Source organism: Myripristis murdjan, chromosome 10 (assembly GCF_902150065.1).
Source record: "Myripristis murdjan chromosome 10, fMyrMur1.1, whole genome shotgun sequence".
Classification (NCBI taxonomy): Eukaryota; Metazoa; Chordata; class Actinopteri; order Holocentriformes; family Holocentridae; genus Myripristis; species Myripristis murdjan.
In genome coordinates, this window is record NC_043989.1 from 33,814,661 (window position 1) to 33,836,728 (window position 22,068).

Below are 22,068 nucleotides of genomic sequence, written 5' to 3' on the forward strand. Positions count from 1 at the left end.
TGATGATGTTTACAGTTTGCACTCATTACCTACCAAAGATGTTGGAAGCCCTTTGATGCATATCCCTGACGTTAGCCTAAATCTAAACAGATTTTTAAACCAAAACCCATCCATAATCAGACCTAGAACCACAAAGAAGAACAGACTGCTTAATTGAGCTGTATATAAAACACTGTTTTACTAGCCAACACTAACGAGGTAAGAAGAAAGGTCTGACTATATCAGACTACTGCCTCGCAGCTATCCTTTGTCCAAGATGTCTTGGGACACTAAATATAGCTATGTATAAGCTAGTTACATACATAAATACAGGTTTTCATGATCAAAACGGTTCAGTCTGTGGTCTATTTGAAAGTTTGGTGTGTAGTGAAATTTCCGATGGCAAAACCAGATTACTGACATTAAAAACAAACAAACAAACAAAAAAAATTTCATCACTTCCTGCTCTCTACTGATCATTTTCATATCATAATTATGAAGCTGTTTATAATTGCAGATATTGTTTCAGCTGTCTTACTTCTGTCTGGGTGAAAAAGGTGTGTGGAGCCACAATGACTTATACTTTATTGAAGTGCATGTGGATTTGATGAAAACATAACTGTTAGTAGAGGATGAGAACAAAACCATATGTTAATGAGCTGGAGAATTTTTTTTTTTTTTTTTTTACTGTCTAATGTCTAGTCTACACCAAGCTCACAGTCAACCTCTAAATAGTTAGACAGATAACAGTGATTGCAGCAAACTAATATTCAACTATGTATTTTTGGTGACCTAAATGTTGAACAAAGTGTTACAGCTAGACAAATACTGATGTGTATATGAATGTTATGTATGGATAACAATGAAGCACACTACACAGGAGCATTTTTTTTTTTTTTTTTTACAGATCTGGCAGGCAGGCATGCAGGTGTGTGTGTGTGTGTGTGTGTATGTTAATGTGTGAATGTCTGAGTGTGTGTGTGCATGTGTGTGGTGTAAATCTTGGTGCAGGGCTAATAGGGGCTCATTAAAGAGGTTGCATTGTTAATTTGGCATGGCCCCTGGAGATCATTACGTAGCCCACTAATCACCCAGACACACACACACAAAGCTGTTTTGGTCACATCTGATACAATCTAATTACATTAGCGTCTAATTGATTAGTAATGGCGGGAGGTGGAAAGAGAGAGGAATGGCCTTACAGGTAGAGAAGAAGCTCAGACTGAATATCAAGACATAGGAGGCTGATGTGAATACTTGCCAGGGGGCACGACAAAGACATAGCAACATGGCTGACCTGGCAAAAATAACCGCCAACAACTTGTTCTCTTATGGTGTTATTAGTCAACACACAAAGTCACGCATACGCATACACACAGGCACGTGCGGGCGCATGCACTCAAATACACAGTGGTAAAGATGTGACTCGATGAGGACAGAGAGAACATGCTAGATATGGCTGACAGAGCACTGCCAATAATAATTTTAGTGTGCTGTTGCCTGGAGCACCCACAGGATCCAGCATGGCTGTAGATAATGATACTAACACCATTCAAATTCCATCTGTCGGCCAGAAGAAAAAAAAAAAAACAAAAAAAAAACAAGTTGCTGTGTGGCTGACAGAGCAATAACATCAGCAGTTGGTTGGTTAATGATCTTAAACATTTGACCTATAATGTGTCCTGCTGCTTACATGCTGGACACAATCCATACATGACCAATGCAGCCTGTGTCGATGATGGAAGCATACAGACACCCATATATAGTAGAGATTCTCATGGCAAAGGTAAATGGACGCCAGTTAATTTTTCAACCAAGAAATTGTACTTGAATTGGGCAACACCGGAATCGTTTGAATTTTTTTCCAGTGAATATGCATTCACCGGACTGCAACCAGGCTAGCTCTTTAAAATCAGCACAGACAAAAATGCATTCATAATTGTTGAGTAAATTATTGTCACACACACACACACACACACACACACACACACACACACACATTTTGTGTGTGTGTGTGTGTGGTTTTCAAAGAAATATTTTAGTTTTTGCGGTAATTTGATGGTACTTTAATTTGAAATATATATAATGTTTCTGAAAGAAATGAGGTTTGAAAGGGTAAATAAAACTCCATCAGCCCACGATAACTGAAGCTGGGGAAGTACATGGCACTCCCTTTATTTTATGGGTCTGTATGTCTAGACCTAGGATACAAAAATAAACCTTCTCTGGATGACCCCCCACCCCCACCCCCACCTCCACATATACTCCTCAACCATACTTGTGTAAATACTCCAACCTAAGTCCTCTGTTTACCTTCACACTACCACCTGCTAAGGGCTGTTTCTTTGAATTGTGTGCATTAAGTGTGTGCTGATCTTAAAGGATTAGGGCAGCAGCATGTCTTAATTGGTTATTTAACTTCAATATTTATGCACGTGTATCTGTGTTTGTAAGGTGTGTGTGTGTGTGTGTGTGTGTGTGTGTGTGTGTACTGAACTGAACTAACCATACTCCTCACGCAGATGATCTGGAATAAGCGGCTCAAATCCCTCTTTCTCTGGAACCTCCTCAAAATCATCGTCATCGTCATTGTCAGGCTCTTCATCTGCATAAGCCTTCATCTGAGGAAAAGGAAGGAAGGTAGAACTTTTGAAGGTTTTTAGGTGAGGAAGCCTGATGCTGCAGTTGTGAGAATAATCGACACCTTAAATCACTCTTCACATGTTCAAGCTGGTTACACAAAAGTACTTTTGTGTTTTTCTGAGACTGGTTGCTGCTTCAAACTAAGTAAGAGTTTAAGTGATAACACAATTGACAGCAAACCTCCAACAACCCCAAAATCCATCCACCCAGTAGCTGTGTCTGCCATGACATTTCAAAGGGACAGTTCAGCCATTTAAAAAATTTGGTATGATTTCACTTATCCATTTGCAGTTATGCAGGACAGTTGGAATGCTATCATCCTCTCATAGTTACTGAGTACTGGACACTGTCTGGATGGAGGTGGAGTTCCATCCAGCTAACATTCTTAAAAATAACTGCCTTAATCCATTCAAAGAGGGTTTAACATCACTTTACATGTGATACTTTGTGAAACTAAAATGCACATACTACTGAGTACTCAGTTTACTACCACGTGCACAAGGACAATACTTTTCAAATTACGGTTACCATGTGCATTTTTCATGTTATCAACATCTAGAAACATCCAGTAACCTCTGCACCTCCTGTGTCACTCTGCACCAGAAGAAGAGAAGCCACCACAGAGAATTTTGCAGAATTTTGGAATGCACAGCTGATTGCAGCTGATTCAAACAGGGCAAAAGAAATCACCACGGCAATTGGTACTGGCTTTCACAGCATGCTTAGTGTCACTGAGCCCCGGTACACTGTTCCTTCACCAGCCAGACCATAATTCCTGCTTTGTACAAAAAACCAAAAACAAAATAGAGAATGAATTGTTGGAAGCTGAAGTTGTTCTGATCGCAGACCACTAGACGTCAGGGGCTCCATAAAGCTACAGGGAAGTTACTGCCATAGTCATCATGATCATCAAATAGACCATACTTACAATGTTACTGACTTTGTTTTATTTGCTGCAGTGAAGACACCCCAGAAGATGGGTCAGGTTTAGCTCCACCATTCTTCTGTTTTTTTTTTTTGTTTGTTTGTTTGTTTGTTTGTTTGCTGTATCAAAAACATACCAAACCGTGACACCTCTGTACTGTATCGAACTGAACTGGGAACTTTGTAAACCATTATATCCCTATCAAGGTATCTGCTACCCACTGTCATAACTGAGGACCAGTACAGGGAGCTTAGACTGTGCAAGAACTCCAGGTGGGTGGGGAGGTTAAATGGTAAACTTTGTTTTTTTAAATGTAATTTCAGGCTATAAAAGTTTTGTTACACATCATCAAACTCAAAGCATCCAGCAAGTATCCAGCAATCAATAATGATTACAGGAAGATTGCATGACTACTTTGACCACAAAATGACTGATGTCAGTCCATATTGTTTTACTTTAAATGACTCCTTCATTCCCTTCACTGAACTACAGCTGATTCCTTGTTGGTGATCTCAGAATTCAAGAAGTCTGAGACATCAGCGCACATCCACTAACCCAAGTAGATTTTACTATGGCCCCTTTCATACATGCAGTCTACCTCATCTATTAATTTGTTGTCATAGGAATTGTGTGAATGGCAGTGTTGAAATGCCAGTTAATCAGTTAAGCCAATTCTGCACCACTCAGGCTACATGTACATGTGGTAACACGCACACATAAGAGGGAAAAATAAACCGGGAAAAAATACATTTAAAAAAAAGGGAAAATGTCAAATTGAACAGACATGGAAATAAGGGAGCTGCTTAGAATGTGGGTGGACAAAGAGGTGATTGCAAGATGTTTGCAATCTGTAGTGACTAGAGTACAAAGGTAAATGATAGGAGATTTTAGAAGGGTTAGCTCCCAAAACAATTTGCTCTTGCTTTATTTATTTCCAGATTAAGTACTACAAACTACCACCTCATGCATCAAAAACTAGAAAGCATATGCACTGACATTTGTATTTTCAATTCCAATAATATGGAAATGGAAAGCACATCATCTCATAATCACCTGAATTAATATAATGTCACGGAGTACGAAATGTCATATTAGGAAAAAGACAGGAGTTTACACACAGTGTACTCATGCTGTGAGTAAATTTAATTTGTATTTATTAAGAAGTAAGATGGACAAAAACATTGATGTGAACAGCCAAGCTCCTGCACGTGTAACTTTATGCTTCGCGATGCGTCCCCAACAGGAGCAAGTCAAAATGGCTGGTTCTGCTTCACATGAACAATATTAGTATTAGTGGTGTCAAGAGATTAAAAAAATTGAGATATTAATTAATTATGATCTGTAATTAATTGATCTAATTAATCTCTTTTTTAATCTTACCTAAAATTGCTGAGAAAAGCCCTCAACTTGAGGTATTTCCCTTTAAATTCATTACATTATTGTAGCAGATCAGTCCGATGTGGGTCGGGGGGACGACCCCTCTTTCTCAAGACCCTTTTTTGGGAAAAAAAAAAAAAAAAAATTATATGGACAAAATCTTGTTTGAATAAAAAAGCCACCGGTCGGCATCAGGCGAGCCGGCCGCGGCACCGGGTCTGGTCTGCCGGATCTGACAGGTGAGCGGCGCACACATAGCCTAGCCTACTGCCATATCAATTTTTGTTCATACGCGGCTGCAATGACTGCGCAATGCGGCCATTCGCCGGTAATCGCGGCATCGGGCGAGCCTACCTACTGGTTTACATATGCACAATACATGTGTATTTGCTTAGACCCCCAATATTAGACGAGGGCGTTTTTTCAGGGTATTTTCAATGGAAAAAATATCGTCTTATATTCGGATAAATACGGTAATGTATTAACTTCGATCACGTAACCTTTTCTTCCACCTCCTCTCCTCTCCTCCACAGTCAGACACACACACACGAGTCGCGACACCCCCTCCTCAACATGCGCTGCCTGTTTACAACGGACTTGGACTGTTGGGGCGGGTGTTAATCAAAACAAACCAATCATGTCTTGACCTCTTCACAGGTTGCTGGCCTCTGATTGGCCTGGCCTGTCTCTCTGACTTAAAAAAAAAAAAAAAAAAAAAAAAAAAAAAGATCAGACTGGTGAGGCCAGCCGGACCGGACCGACAGCTGATTGGCCTGCCCGGTGACCTGTTTAAAAAAAAAAAAAAAAAAAAAAAAAAGACGGGCAGGCCACCGGGCCAGTGACAGGCCGGCGCTTCGGGAAATCTCCCGATGTACAGTTCGGGCCTGACAATAGGAGCCTATCAGCTTATGCTAAACAAGCCCAAACACAAAAAGTAAAGTTAGAGATTAAAAATTAGATTAACTCGATTAAAAAACATAACGCGCTAAATATGACTGTAATTAATTAACTCTCAATTAACACGATAATTTGACACCGCTAATTAGTATAACTAAGAAAAAAATATAAATTAATTCCAACACGTTTCACAAGATTCACTTTGCCATTTCCTGGTAAGAATTTAAACTGTTCCTCCTAAATCGTAACCTGTACGTGACACTAACTCATCTGTTTTACCCACTCTAAGACTTTGATTAAGAACAACAGTGGTGTGTATGCACATGCAGGGTAAGCATGCGTGCATATTCATGTGCATGCAGTCTGGATGTTTACCCTGAGATCTGTGGAAAATTAATATAATTCATTAAAAATGTTCACTTCTCATTAATAAACATTTTATTATGCTTTATTGGGTTAGACATTACAAACGTTTGTAGATGAATTCATTGCCATACATTCATTGTCTGCATCTCACAAATTTGATTAGCATTTAGTCAAATGAGGAGGTAAGGACATGATAACTTTTCTCTGAAAACAGCATGGCATGAATAAAATTCAGAGCATTTTTTACAAGGGAGAGAAGGCCTGCTGGAAAACTGGCTTGACATTCAATGTGGCCACAATTATCCTTTAAAGAAATTAGTGGAAAATAGCATCAAAAATAGTTCAGTTCAGTTCAGTTAATACTGAACAAATTCAGAAAGCGCTCACCGGATGAAGGGGGCAAGCGTACACTCTTAGAAATAAGGGTTCCAAAAGAAGAAAGCGTTTTTCAAGGGTTCTTTGTAACACTAAAGGTTCTGGTAAGAACCATTTTGATCCAGAGAACCCATTTTGGAAGGAAGAGTTCTTCATGTAATTGAGGTCAAATTGACCCCAAACATAAAAGATGTTAGTAAATTTGAACATAACAGGAGGGTTAATGTGGAAACTGTGGGGTTCCCTCACTTTCATCTGATTCTATTCCACTGTCACCATTAGTGCTGTATGTGCCCATATGCTGATTGCTCTCATTGGACCATGCATTATTTTATTGTTTGTAGATAGTTAACTGCTTCATCTGGTGCAGTGTAAGTGTTCCTTGGATTAATGCTTTTATCTTCTCTCTCTGCCATGTCACCATTGCTGGAGATTACATGATGTGATTATGATGCATGATTACAGTATGATGTGTCTGGCCTGAGTCCTATCATCATGTTGCTGATTCCACAGGACCTATGCTCACTTTTGACTTGTTTTCCCCTCGGACCTACAAAGCCTCTCCTCTTCTGTTGGGCTGTCCTCAGGGAGTCTTCTCCCCTTATCCATCATTGTTCCAAGATTTTTAAATAAAACAAAATTCTCATTAAAATTGTTTGAATGTGTCCTCAATCTCAACATTGTAAACAACCACAATAAAGTAATGCAATAATTGTTTTGCCTGATCTGTAGAATGCAATATAGTTCTTCATAGAACCCTCAGAAGAGGGTTACTGGTGAAACTCTTGAAATATGAAAGGGTTTTTGATGGAACTCCCTGGATGGGATCTAGATGAAACCCTTAAAAGGTGGAAAGGTTCTGGATGGAACCTCCAGTAAGGGTTCTCTGTACAACCTCTCATGGGGGTTTTTGGGTGGAACCTTTCACAGACGGTTCTAGGTATAACCCTTTTATGTTGGGTTCTAGGTAGAACCCTCCAAAAGGGTTCCAGATGTAACCTTTATAAAAGGTTCTACCAGGCACCAAAAAGCGTTTTCCTATGAGGACAAGCCGAAGAACCTTATATGGTTCTAGTTAGCACTTTTATTTCTAAGAGTGTAGATGAAGATGTTAGGCAGCATGTAACCATCAGAACAAGGAAGTAGTCAAACCACCATTGCAGCAGAACTGTATCATCAAAACAGTGTCACATTCTGTTCTGATGGTGAGAATACATCGGTGCTATTTAACTGCATACATCTGTCCACTACCGCCACTGTTCACAGAACTGAGGTCAAAACAACCGTTTTTTAATATGGTCGTTGCCCAGCAATATACTAGGTTTTGTTTTTTTTTGTTGTTGTTGTTGTTGTTTTTGTTTTTTTCAATTTTTCAGACAATTTTCTTGATATTTTTCTGCTAATTTCTTGGTCATTTTCTTGTAATTTGTTACCAGTTCCTTGGTAATATATGGGTCCTTTCTGGCTAATTTGCTCATTATCCTCTCCCCATATTTATGCAAAATCAAGTGAATTTGCTCTGGTTGCAAAGGGTCAACAGTAACCAAACTACACTTTCCAATGTCATCTCACGGATGTGTGCTGTCTGTTTTTTTTATTCCTCTATTTTCCTTCTCGGTGTGATCTTCCCTACTTGGGGGAGGAAGAGATGATGATGATGGTGATAATGCACTGTGTGTGTGTGTGTGTGTGTGTGTGTGTGTGTGTGTGTGCATGTGATGAGCTGCTATCAGCACTAAGCAGAATTTATGGTTTTTAATTTCCTGGTGAGGTAGTTAACCATTGGCTGGGCTACAATGCAGAACACAACACTCCTATACACACAGGGGTCATTTCCATAACAGTTTTTTGTGTGCGCGTGTGTGTGTGCCTGAACAGTTGGCTATAGCTTAAACACACACACACCAGTCTAGTGGCATCATAATGATAGTGATTAGCTTTATTAGCAGCAGTAAAACCTAACGCTAACACTATCCTCTTATTCCCAAGGGCCTCTTTTTCATTACCATGTAATACCTATATTTGTGTGTGTGTGTGTGTGTGTGTGTGTGTGTGTGTGTGTGTGTGTGTGTGTGTGTACGCATGCGTATGCATGTATGTGTGTGTGTGTGTGTGTGTGTGTGTGTGTGTGTGTGAGAGAGAGTGTGTGTGTGTGTGTGTGTTACTGTTGATAAAGAATATGGATGTTAGAATCAGAATGTTAGAATCAGTGTATAATTGAGAAGTCCTTTGATGATGATTACTGAAACACACTCAAGCATGCGCACAAACACTCAGATAAAGGGTGAGATGATAATTGAGTCATAAGACAGTCAGTCATCTGTGTCATAACCCTGAACACACACACTCACAAACACACACAATCCTACCTCTGGACTCAGCAGACGTTCAGACCGATTAAAACAGTTCATATTACAACACTCACTATTCAATTAGCCAATTAAAAATTAGAGCCTAATTAGTTCTAATGGAGAGAAACAAATACAAAGAGAGGGTCATCAGAGTGAGTGTATGTGTGTTGGTCATAATTACATGGTTAAACCAACACCAAGTATCCATTATTAACTGAAAGAATAATAACAAGAAAATTCTGCCATTGTGTTTCTTCTGAAATAAGAAACTACATACAGCATACTCTAGTTTTACCCATTTCTAAAACAGCATTGTTTCTGAATGGGTAAACTAAGAAATTACCACAAACAGTACTGCATTAAAATAAGTGAATTCTGTGTCAAAAAGTATTGTTGCAGATAGTAAAAATAACAACGTAAAATTCCCCTGACTCTGATAAAACCAAGCTGTTATCTCTACAAATTCTCCTTTTAATCTAAAAAAAGATTTCACACGGCACCAACCTGAAGATCCAGAGGCTTTAGTTGAGCTTATTTATTTCCCAGAGAAAACCTGAAAGAACGCAGCTAAATAAAAGTGGAATGCTTTAAACACCAAGCCAAACTTTCTCCATTATTCCACTACGCTGCAACACTTACTCATTCTCAACTAGCTACAAGTATAATGGAGGCAACACACGCACATGCACATGCACACACACACACACACAGATATAGTCTGTATAGGTTTTTCTGCTTGTCTACTTTAATCCTGGCAGGTTTATTCTGTCCTGATCAACGACCTACGACTAAGAAGTGATCACCTGGCTCTAGGAAAATCCTGCCCTAACATCATCCCTTTTCCCCCTCTTCCTCGCTCTTTGTCTCTAATTCACCTTAATTCAGCCCTGATAGCATCGAGGCCTGTCGGCCGGCCTGGCAGAGCTCTAAGTCTCACAGTAGAATTAGCTTTCCTGCAGAAACATTTTGCTGACAGGGAGCACAGCTAAAATATAGCCTCCATTCCCCTCATGACTGCATGGGGGGCTGCTTTGCATTTTAACAGAGCTTTGGTTTATTCTCTGCAAGAGATGAAGGGAGAAAAATCACACAGTAACTTTTAGGCCCCAGAGAAGATAAAAACGGATTCTTTAACTGAAACTGAAGAAATGGAGAATCACCAAACAAAGTAGAGGTGATAGTTCAAGTAAAACAGGGCTATGTGTCATTATAACAAGAAAAAAGACACACAAAAAAGCAAAACTAACCATCAGTCAACCAAAAAACAAACAACACTTGGTGTACCTTGACAGAAAAAAAACAGACCAATAAAAAAACAGATAAATAAAAACTGAACAGTGAAACTAGAACAGTGTAAAATAAATAACAATTGTTTAAGTAAAGCAGGGCCATATTTTACTGAAATGGCAACAAAGAAAGTGGAACATTAAAGTGGTTCAGTCCTACAAGTTTGAGGAGGTTCAGTATTACATGTTTGAAGAGGTGGAAGTGGTTCAGTCCTAAGATTGAGGGGTGGAAGTGGCTCAGTCCTACAAGTTTAAGGAGAAGGAAGTGGTGCCTACAAGTCTGAGCAGGTATAGATGGCATTGCCTTACAAATTAGTGTTTATTCAGTGCAACTGTCATCTAGGTGCAGAATACCTGTCAAAGGTCCCAGCCAAGAGAATGCTTCACTCAAGGATGCTTCAGTCAACTAAAGGGTGCTTGGCAAAAATAGGGGGAACTTCCAGCTGGGAGGATGCTGACGCCAAATAAAAGCAGGAGGGCACCTCAGCCATCTAGAAGGGTGGTGAAGCCAGCTAAGAAGCTGCCCCACCCAACCAAGAGGGTGGTGAGGCCAACGAGAAAGGCACTGAAGCCAACCAAAAGCATACTCAAGCCAAGTAGAAAGGTGTTGAAGCCAACTAGAACCTTTCTCAAAAAGGTTCTATTTTTGCTGCCACTGCTGTAAAATACAATAGCACATTGACAAAACATATTCAAGAGAAGCAATGAGAACAATGAGGGAAGCAATGAGAACCACTTCACTGTTCAGTAGTAGTTGGGAAATTAAAAAAAAAAAAAATGTATACGGCTGTTTCTAGTCTGCACTAACAGGAACCAAAACAATGGCATGTTTGTGGAGAGGCTGAGCTCACCTGATGTAAATACGTATTTGGACAGTGACAGAATATTCATAATTTTGACCTTGTACACCACCACAGTGGATTTGAAATTGTGTCTGATTGAAGGGCGGACTTTCAGCTTTAATTTGAGGGGTTGACCAAAAATATGTAAAAACCGTTAAGGAATTACAGACAGTTTTATAAACTGTCACCCCATTTTCAGAGGTTCAAAAGTAATTGGACACTTAACTAAAAATCAGTTTCATGGCCAGGTGTAGCCCTTCATGAGATCCATTCGTGTCCAATGTTTTTCAGAGGGAATCTGCGAAATGATAAATTTGTGCATGATGCACAGAGGTGGCTGGACTTTCTGTTCAGGAATTTCCCATCCTGAGTTATCAAAATGGCCACGAAGTGATCAAGTGGTCAATATCTCTTACAAACTTTTCCAGAACTAACCTACTGGAGCCTCATAGTGATGACAACTTGACATAGCTAGGGACTGGGCAGAAGGGTGATGCTTGGTCAGAGGCTGCAGTTAAAACTAAAACAGAAAAAAGAGAGAAAAATAAGTTGTTGTTTTTTTTACTGTGCCTCCAGGTCCACATTATACAGTGCCAAAACACACCATACTCTCTTTTCCTCATTTGTCTATTCTCCCTCTAAAGGGTGTGCAATCTTTTCTGCCTGAGAGAGGAAGAGATGATGATGTGAAGATGACTGTGTGTGTTTATGGATGCATTTGTGTATAATGTCTTCAATTAAGTGAACAGTAAAGCTAACTCTCTCTCTGTCTTTTCTATCTCTCTTTCTACAGCAGTGGTGGCATTAAAGACACTCAATATTCCCAACAGCCATTCTCCTTACCAGCTTTAACTGTAGAATGAAATAATCTAGTTGGTGTGCGTGTGTGTGTGTGTGTGTGTGTGTGTGTGTGTGTGTGTGTGTGTAGCAGGGTGGAGAGCTCTATATTAAGTTGTCAGGAGAGACAATGGAGACAACTCTAAAGGCTTGTTCACCATCTAGTGTTCTGCTTTTCTCCTCTCCCCTCTTGACTCCTCTCTTCTCTCCTCATCTCTGCTCCCTCTGCCTTTCACCTCTTTCTCCTCCTCTTCCTCCCCTATTCAGCAGTGTGTGATGGTTAATTCCCTCTCCCTCCCTCTCTGCCACACACCTGACTTATGGCTGTGCAGTAATAATTTGCCAGACCTTGGTGGGCTGAGCGTACATTAGCATATAAATAGCAGATGCACTGAGTGCCCATCACAGTCGACTACATTTAATTTTTGGTTTATAAGATTGAATGGGTTTTTAAACGCACCACCATCAAACTTGCCAAGAGACAAATGAAGTCAGGAGAGCAGTTGTCCAAGGAGGCACCCTCACATCATTTTTATAAAAGGATAACAGCATTATTTAAGAGAGGAGGAGAGAGGGTTAGAGATGCCATAGAAGCTGAATGAGCAAGGCATGCCTACACACCTGTGGAAGCAACAACATCCTGGAAATTTCTCTCTAAACTTCCTCTGATACTGATTTGTTCACTGTTGCCCATTGCCCCTTGTTGTAGGCATCATTGCCTGTCACACTGCATTATGACAGTGGTCTCCAATTATGTGGCATGGAAAGCCGAGTGTCTGGAAGTTTTCATTCCTACCAAAGACAACACAGAGTGCACCTGAAAGTGGCGGGCTGAAAGTGTGTTTATCAGTGAAATCAGCTGCTATAGAACTGACACAAGGTTCCTGAAGTAAAATTCGCATTTATATGTGCCATAGTGATGGTTGGCCATAAGATATTAATCATTCATTGTTATATAGTATCTGCTCTTCCAAAAGAGCAAAGAGCAAAATTGACTTTATTCACGATGCTAATACAGAGGTACTACATTACCCACAATTCTTTTTTTTCTTTTGTTCAGAATCAATTTAAAAAAGTCATAATCCATCTTGTAGGGGATTAGTGCCATTCAAGCCACTACATTCTTGAAATACTGTTTTTTTTTTCTACACCTCAATGGTAAAAATGAATGGAAAGTTTACTTCTGGAACCTGGAAGGTCGAAAACATGCTTGAGGAGGTAGGTGTATCATTGTCCAAATCTACAGTACTGAGACGTTTGTGAAAAACTAAATACAAGGTAGGTTTCAATCCACCGGTTTTTATTCGCATTGAGTGAGATGGAAAAGTTGGTGTATCGCTAAAAGGAAAATGCGAATAAATGCTACTGAAACAGGTTTAGCGAATAAATGGTGATGCTCGCTGTATGTCTGGAAAACATCTACTCCTTCAAGATAATTTATTATGTTCTACAACTCATAAACATACACTAACACTACATACCGAGTGTTTGAGAAGCATATTTCCTCTGTGCTACAAAAGATCCGAAGTAAAAAGTGCTCTGTTGTTGTCACGGGTCCGGACAGAACCGCCACTGGGTCCGTGCCCGGACCGCGGTCCACCATTTGGTGATGCCCGGTCTACATCAACAAATGTTAAATATCGTATTGTTTTTACACTGTATCGAATCGTATCGTTCTTAAACCGTATCAAATCGTATCGAAACGTTCTGTATTAAAAATATATTGTTTTTGAATCGAATCGTAACCCATGTATCTAGATATGTATCGAATCGGCCTCATGCCAGAGATTCCCAACCCTAGTTAAAATAATCCAACGCGTGTTCTGTCCTATATTGACTCAGGCACTGGGTTATGGTTGGGTTATTTTTTAACCCAGCAGTTTTTAGTGTGTACCTCTAGGTTAGACTACTGTAACTCCTTATTATCAGGCAGTACCAGCAAGTCGTTAAAGACTCTCCATCTGGTCCAAAATGCTGCTGCACGTGTGCTAACTAGAACTAGGAGAAGAGATCATATTACTCCACTATTGGCTTCTTTACATTGGCTTCCTGTAGAATCTAGAATAGAATTTAAAACTCTTCTCCTCACCTATAAAGCTCTTAGTGGGCAGGCACCATCTTATCTGAAAGAGCTCATAGTTCCTTATCACTCTGCCAGAGCACTGCGCTCCCAAAATGCAGGTTTATTGGTGGTTCCCATAATTTCTAAAACTAGAACGGGAGGCAGATCCTTCCCATTCCAGGCTCCACGTTTGTGGAACAAACTTCCTATCTCAGTTCGGAGGGCAGACTCACTCTCTATCTTTAAGAGTAGACTCAAAACTTTCCTTTTTGACAAAGCTTATAGTTAGGGTCGGCCCAGGTTGCCCTGGACCAGCCCTTAGTTATGCTGCTATAGGCTTAGACTGTCGGGGGACTTCATATCATGCTCTGAGCACTTTCCTCTTTCTAATCTTCCTCTTCCCTCTTCTTTTCTTCTTCTTCTTCTTCCTTTCCTCTCTTACCCCCCACTCCCCAACCTTGCCACTGTCACCAAGAGCATGCTCAGGAGGGAATAAAGACTGATTGATTGATTGATTGATTGATGTGCCTGCAATAAGTCATCACGTTGCGCCCTCCTCTTCTGCAGTGGTATAATGGAGAATTAGCGCCACTTATTGCTTACCTTGATGAACCAACTCCAAATATTTGCATAACGGAAGTGGGTGGAAATGCACATAAATTTGCATTTTGTTTTGCTGTTTTTCTGAAAATTCGGCTAAAATTTGAGACATATTTGGATGGAAACCCGACTACAGAGGGTATACAGCAAGATGCAAAGCACTGGTGTCACTCAAGAACAGGAAAGCCAGATTAGACTTTGCAAAAAAAAAAAAATAAATTAAAAATTAAAAATAAAAAAATCTAAAAAAGCCTGCCCAATTCTGGCTCTTTGGACAGATGAAACAAATGATGGGAAGAATGATGAGAAGAGAAAAGTGTGGAGAACGAAAGGAACAGCTCATGACCCAAAGCAGAGCACATCATCTGTCCAGCATGGTGGAGGCAGTGTTATGGCATGGGCATGTATGGCTGCCAGTGGAACTGGGTCACTAGTGTTTATTGATGATGTGACTGCTGATGGAAGTAGCAGGATGAATTCTGATGTTTATAGGGCTCTACTATCTGCTCAGATTCTGCCAAATGCCACAAAAGTGATAGGACGGAGCTTCACAGTGCAGATGGACAGTGACCCAAAACATACTGTGAAAGCAACCCAAGAGATACTGAAAGCAAAGAAATGGAATATACTTCAATGGCCAAGTCAGTCCCCAGACCTCAACCCAATTGAGCTGCTTTTCACCTGCTGAAGACCAAACTGAAGGCAGAAAGACCCACAAACAAGCAGCAGCTGGAGGCAGAAGCAGTAAAGGCTTGGCAGAGCATCTCAAAAGAGGAAACTCAAAATTTGGTGATGTTGTTCATGGGTTCCAGACTTCAGGCAGTCATGGAATGCAAAAGATTTTCTTCCAAATATTGAATATAATCCTTAACATGTATGTTATGTATAGTTTGTCCAAATCCACTATGGTGGTGTACAAGGGCAAAATTATAAATGTTGTGTCACTGTCCAAATACTTATGGACCCAACCGTATTACTTTGATGAAGGGACTAGATAGCTACTGCCACTAACTGAGTTGAACATTTAACACATTTACCAACTAATAAGTCCTAAAGCAGGAGTAGGCCACCATGTGCCATGGAGAGCTAAGAGTCTACAGGCTTTCATTCCAAGCAAATACTACACCAGGTGATTTCACTGATTAGTTCCTCCTCTCTGCTCGAAAGTGAGGTAATCAGTGAAATCACCTAGTTTTTGGTTGGACTGAAAACCTACAGACTCTCAGCTCTCCATGGCACATGTTTGCCTACCCATGCTCTAAAGCTTCCAGTAGAATCCATTGGCAGACATCCAAGGTCTCTGTTACCACCTAGCCACTGGCATGGTGTTAACACAAAAACACACTTTGCCTCTAGGGAGCAGTCAGCTTGTAGGATGCAAAAGGTGATGTCTTTATTTTACTAACCTAGTCTGGCAGGTCTATCAGCTGGCCTGGGGCCTCCAAATCCTTTCATGTGAAAGACCCTCGACCTCAGTTGAATAAAGGAATACAGTTTGTATATGTGAGTACAGAAATCAAATTTCTTCTCCTTTATGAACTAATTATCAGCAGGTCCAATGTGAGACCCAGTGTGTGTTATATTAAAATTATCAGCTGTATACAAGGACATAATATGCACAGATAGGGTCAAGGTGTTAGAGATCTTTCAGGTGTTGCAAACATTTCATTTACAGATGCAATTAACATGTGCAGACATGTATTATACAATTGTATATATACACTATCATTGCACATAAGAAGAGCCAGTCAGTGCTGTAAACACAGGACATTTAGCATAACTGAACCACACAGATGCTGTCACAGGATGGTTTCTCTCTGGAGACTGTTATAAAGGAGTCAGAATGGTGTTGTCATCAGTGGTTCAGCTAAACACTTAATGACAGTTTTCTTGGTCAATTTTTTTCACTTGATGAAAAGGGAGGATGGCAGTTTTACAGGGGGGATGATTTTGACCGTTTTTATTTCAGGGGGGATGCCATCCACCCTCATCCCCCCTCAACTCGAGTACTGGCCATATGGGCTCCCAGAAAATGTCAGAAAATGTTTACACATGGATGAACACCTATGAACACAACACAGAGGCTAATGAATGGTCTTTCACCAAAATGTGGCCAACACAGCCAAAATTAAGTTAATTTATACTTAAACATACAATGCATATCCAGTAAATCCCATATTTAAGCTGCAAAAGGCAACTTCGGAAACAATGTAAATAGGCTGAATTGCAATTACACCAATTCAGACCTGGCCTATACTGATTCTGTTAACAACTGTTTGGACATATTGTGCCAGTATTTAGTATATTTAAATCTGACCATTTTCATGCAAGGAATATATACAGTTACACATTCAATTTTATGCAAGTACTATATCAGATAGGTGGTGTAAGTTCATTATGTCCTAAGTAAATTACCGTAACGTTTTTCTTTTTACGGACAATTTGGACGCTTCTGATGAAGGTGGAAGATTCACGTCGAAACTGTCAAAAAGGTAAAACATTTGTTTTCTAAAATTGTCCGTAAAAAGAAAAACGTTACGGTACTATATCAGATAATTTATTGCTGAAAGCATAGTCTAAACATGCCTCCTTCCATGTGATCTAACCTCTTCTGCTCCTCAAGCTAAATCTCTGCCTTATTTCATTCCTTATCCTTTATTTTTTGCTCTTTTTTCTGTTTCCTCCTTGCATCTTTCATTCCAACTTTCATTTCATCCTTGTTTTCTTCTATCTCATTGTTTCCATCCTCTTTTGATTCCATCAATGAAAGGATCACTGTTCTCCAACACATCTGCTTAGGTGAAAGCAACACACCCACATTCAGTTTGTACACTTTAAATGATTCGGGAGAAACAAAGAAATAAAGGAAAGGTGTGACAGAGAAGGAATGTACAACTGAACGAGAAGTAGACGTAGAGAAAGAGAATGAATGTACAAACAAAAAGAAAGGAATGGGAGAGAAGAGAAATAGAGGGATAGTCTATGTTTATCTCCAATGAGAAACAGGCGGCCACATCCATTGTGCTCTGATAAGATGTGCTATCAGCAGTAAACAAGGCCTAGGTCTGTATGAATGGAACCCAAAGTGACTGAATACTCTCTTAAAAACAGATGTGTTCAAATAACTCTGGATGTCTTATCCCTAACTAAACACAATTCCATGTTTTAGCAACAGCATTCAACAGATGTGCATTTATCTATCTATTACAAAGCTGTGTTAAATAGAAGAACATGTCCAGATATTTCTCAACAATGAACAATGTCCAAAATTTAATATACAGTGCATTCAAAAAGTATTCAGACCCCCATCACTTTTTTTCACTTTTGTTATGTTGCAGCCTGCAATTGTTTAAATTCATTTTTTTCTCTCATTAATCTACACTCAGTAGCCCATAATGACAAAGTGAAAACAGAACTGCAAAATGTTTTTTAAATTTATTAAAAAGGAAAAACTGAAATATCACATTGACATAAGTATTCAGACCCTTTGAAACAACACTTGAAATTTAGCTCAGGTGCCTCCCATTTCTCTTAATGGTTGCTGAGATGTTTCTACACCTTGATTAGAGTCCATCTGTGGTATATTAAATTGATTGGGCATGATTTGGAAACGCATGCACACACCTCTCTATAGAAGGCCTCACAGCTGACAATGCATATCAGAGCAAAAACCAAACCATGAGGTCAAAGGAACTGCCTGCAGAGCTCAGAGACAAGATTGTTGCAAGGCAAAGATCTGGGGAAGGCAACAAAAAAATTCTGCTGCACTGAAGGTTCCCAAGAGCACAGTGGCCTCTGTAATTCACAAATGGAAGAAGTTTGGCACAACCAGGACTCTTCCAAGAGCTGGTCGCCCGACCAAACTGAGCAATCGTGGGAGAAGGGCCTTAGCAAGAAAGGTTACAAAGAACCCGATGGTCACTCTGACTGAACTCCAGAGATCCTGTGTGGAGATGGGACAAAGCTCCAGAACCACAACCATGACTGCGGCCCTCCACCAATCTGGGCTTTATGGCAGAGTGGCTAGACGGAAGCCTCTCCTCAGTGCAAAACACATGAAAACCCGCTTGGAGTATGTGAAGAAGCATCTGAAGGACTTTCAGACTGTGAGAAACAAGATTCTCTGGTCTGATGAAACCAAGATTTAACTGTTTGGCCTCAATTCCAAATGTTATGTCTGGAGGAAATCAGGCAGTGCTCATCACCTGCCCAATACCATCCCAACAGTGAAGCATGGTGGTGGCAGCATCATGCTGTGGGGCTGTTTTTCAGCAGCAGGGACTGGGAGACTGGTCAGGGTTGAGGGAAAGCTGAATGGAGCAAAGTACAGAGATATCATCAATGAAAACCTGTTCCACAGTGCTCAGGACCTCAGCCGAAGGTTGGCATGCTTGATGTTAGTGCCGGAGCTGAAGGTTCACCTTCCAACATGACCCTAAGCACACAGCCAAGACAACACAGGAGTGCCTTAGGGACAACTCTGTCAATGTCCTAGAGTGGCCCAGCCAGAAGTCTGACTTGAGCCCTATCCAACATCTCTGGAGAGACCTGAAAATGGCTGTCCAGCGACAATCCCCATCCAACCTGACCAAGCTTGAGAGGATTTGCAAAGAAAAATGGCAGAAAACTCCCCAAATCCAGGTGTGCAAAGCTTGCTGCATCAAGACTCGAGGCTGTAATTGCTGCCAAAGGTGCTGCGACTAAGTACTGAGTAAAGGGTCTGAATACTTATGTCAATGTGATATTTCAGTTTTTTCTTTTTACTAAATATACAAAAAATTCTACAATTCTGCTTTCACTTTGACATTATGGGGCAATGAGTGTAGATTAATGAGAAAAAATATTAATTTAAATGATTGAATCATCAGGCTGCAACATAACAAAAATGAAAAAGTGAAGGGGGTCTGAATACTTCCTGAATACACTGTAGCTAACATGGCTATATAAGGGATGTGAGCAGTAATAGGATAGAGTGGAATCCTCAGGTTAGCATGGACATGCTTTCCGAATTTCATTGCATTAACCCAACAGATTTTTGAGATATGGAATTTGATATTTTGGGCTAGGGAGTGGCGCAAGAGACAAGGTCACAGGGTCACTAAAATGAAGAGTGATCTTCCTTTGGGGTATTCCTTTGGGGTGCCGATGGAGTTGGATAGGGGTTATGTTTTTCCCCATTTGGTGACTTTGTCTGTTAGCAGGGTATCTCAAAAAGTTATGAGTGGATCTTCACAAAAGTTTGTCATTATGAGCCAAAAAAGGGCTGATGAACTCTTCATGCTGACTGGTCAAAAAGGGGTGTGGAGGTGGGTGTTGCGGTCACAAAAAGGCACATAACTTCCAAACAGATTTACGTAAAATGGCAACATTTTGTGGCAAGCTTAATCACGAGGCAAGAAAGAGCTGACTGCATCAGTTGGCCAAAATGGGGCATGACAGTGGGCATGGCCTATTACAACAAGGTGCATAACTTGTAAATGGACTAACACTGCGAGATCTTGTGGAATAGCTGGTCTGGAGCGATGGAAGAACAGATTTGCCTTTTATGACAATTGGCAAAAATGGAGAGTGAGAGCAGGTTTGGCCTATCATGAAAAGGTGCATGACTTTCCAAAGAGGTTCATGTAAAATGGCAGAACTTTGTGGCAAGCTTGGTCATGGAGCAAAAAGAGCTGGTTAACCTTTCACAGTGACTGACCAAAAGGGAGAATTGTGCTGTGTTTGGCCTGTCACAAAAAGATGCATAAGTCTAAGGAGAGAAATACTGCCAAAATCAACCATGCACCTAACTGGTTGACTTTATTAACAAAAACATGTAACTTTCCATTACAAGCATGAAGAGTAAAATTTGACAAAAGTTTAATTTGGTCAATATATGATGTGGAAATGGCATATCTCCAAAAATGGATAGTGCTAGCAGAGGTATGCTCTCTACAGACTGCCTTCTAGTTAGATTTTGTCATTTCCTGTGTGCAAGTTTGACTTTTTGGCCTGATGGTGATGCTGGAAGAAAAGTCATGGTGACACCAAAATTGATAGGATTCATTGTCTGGGAATGGTGAATAATTTTACACCACTTGGGCTGCATGAATTCCTCTAGCACCTCTACTGCTCTACATAACAAGATTCAAAATGGGTGAGCTATTCCCTTAATATTCATCCAGCTTCATGTAGATACTTGTTGTAGCTCCCCCTACTCTCATTCACTATAGATCCCTCTCTGCCTACACCCCCCCGACCCCAAATTGAGGACTATATTGCGAGGAGGTTGAAAGAGAAAACCAATCCTGTGGTGTGTCAACGGGCCGATAGAGAGGGACCCGGTAATGGAAGGCCTTTTAAGACTAAAAAGGAAAAGCTAATTATGATAAAGGGCCTGTAAGTTGTGTGGTTATCACAGTGCTGGGCCTGCTGGTGCAGCAGACTGGTCCCTGACAGCGATAACCAGGCAGAGCGAGACGCCCAGCGCTCTGTCACTGTCACTCTGCCTCTCTGTTCAGCTAAAGATGGATTTACAAGCTACAACTTTTATGCCTTTTTTCAAACACATAAAGCAGTTTGAATCCATCTTTCCTAAACCTCATAGCTACTGTCAATATCTCCTGGATTTTCTCATTCCTTTTCTTTTTTCCTCTTTCTGAACATTGTTAGTATACAGAAAGTACCCCCTCTTCCCCACAGAAAAATAAATAACTAAATAAATAAATAAACTGCAAGCCGCAATTAAGCTGTCTGCCTGAGTAAACCTGAAAAATATGGGAGAAGTTGCAATGAAGATTCAACTAAAATTCAACCTGTTCAGAGGCATTAAAAATGTGGTGAATAATTTTCAGCTGCACTCTCATCGTATTTTCGTAACAGTTAGCTAAAGAAATGAAAAATTCAGTCAAGACACCCTAGCCTGTCATCTGAAGTTGTTAGGCTGCTAACATTATTTTACTAAAACTTCAAGATGTTCTAAAATGTATGATTTTTTTCTTTCAGCAAAGATTTTTAATCTAACTTTAGCCCAGGGTTCTCAGCCCACCTATACATCCACCTCCCTTACCACCCCGCATCAATTAAAAATTGTCAGCCCTGAATATTAATGCCTATTGATATACTGTGTAATGTTACATTATTAAAAAAGCCTGCCATTGAATGCAAAATGACACATTTGACAATAAACTGGACTGTTAGAATAATAATGATTAGTTTGCAAGAGGGAAAAAAGCCACTAGCCATCTCTGATCCAACAGTCATGAAGCATTCATGCATAAGCGCAAAGTTTCACTGGACGGGAAGCTTTGATGGACACACTTGTGCATGTACGCTTTATGATCACGCATAAAAGGATTTTGCAGAAATTAATTATTCAGCATGACAAGTGTGAGCTTTTTAAATGGAAGATAGTGTTGTGCTGTATTACAATCTTGAAAATTACGGCCCCAATTTTTTCCATTGGTTCAGAAATGGCTAGCCTTTTGGAATGTTCGTTTTCCATGAATGCTTGTGAGTAAAACTTGCTTCATTTGGGCAGTAGAAAAGA

The 22,068-nt window shown here is 40.2% G+C and overlaps 1 protein-coding gene across 4 annotated transcripts in view; it reads right to left on the reverse strand.

The window, feature by feature from the left end:
- Nucleotides 1-22,068, reverse strand: part of uvssa (UV-stimulated scaffold protein A) — a 65,740-nt gene that overhangs the window by 18,886 nt on the left and 24,786 nt on the right. For all 4 annotated transcript variants that reach the window (XM_030062025.1, XM_030062022.1, XM_030062023.1 and 1 more), the window contains exon 9: nucleotides 2,486-2,600. In XM_030062025.1, the coding sequence (XP_029917885.1) occupies nucleotides 2,486-2,600 (115 nt within the window). The remainder of the gene's footprint in view (nucleotides 1-2,485; nucleotides 2,601-22,068) is intronic.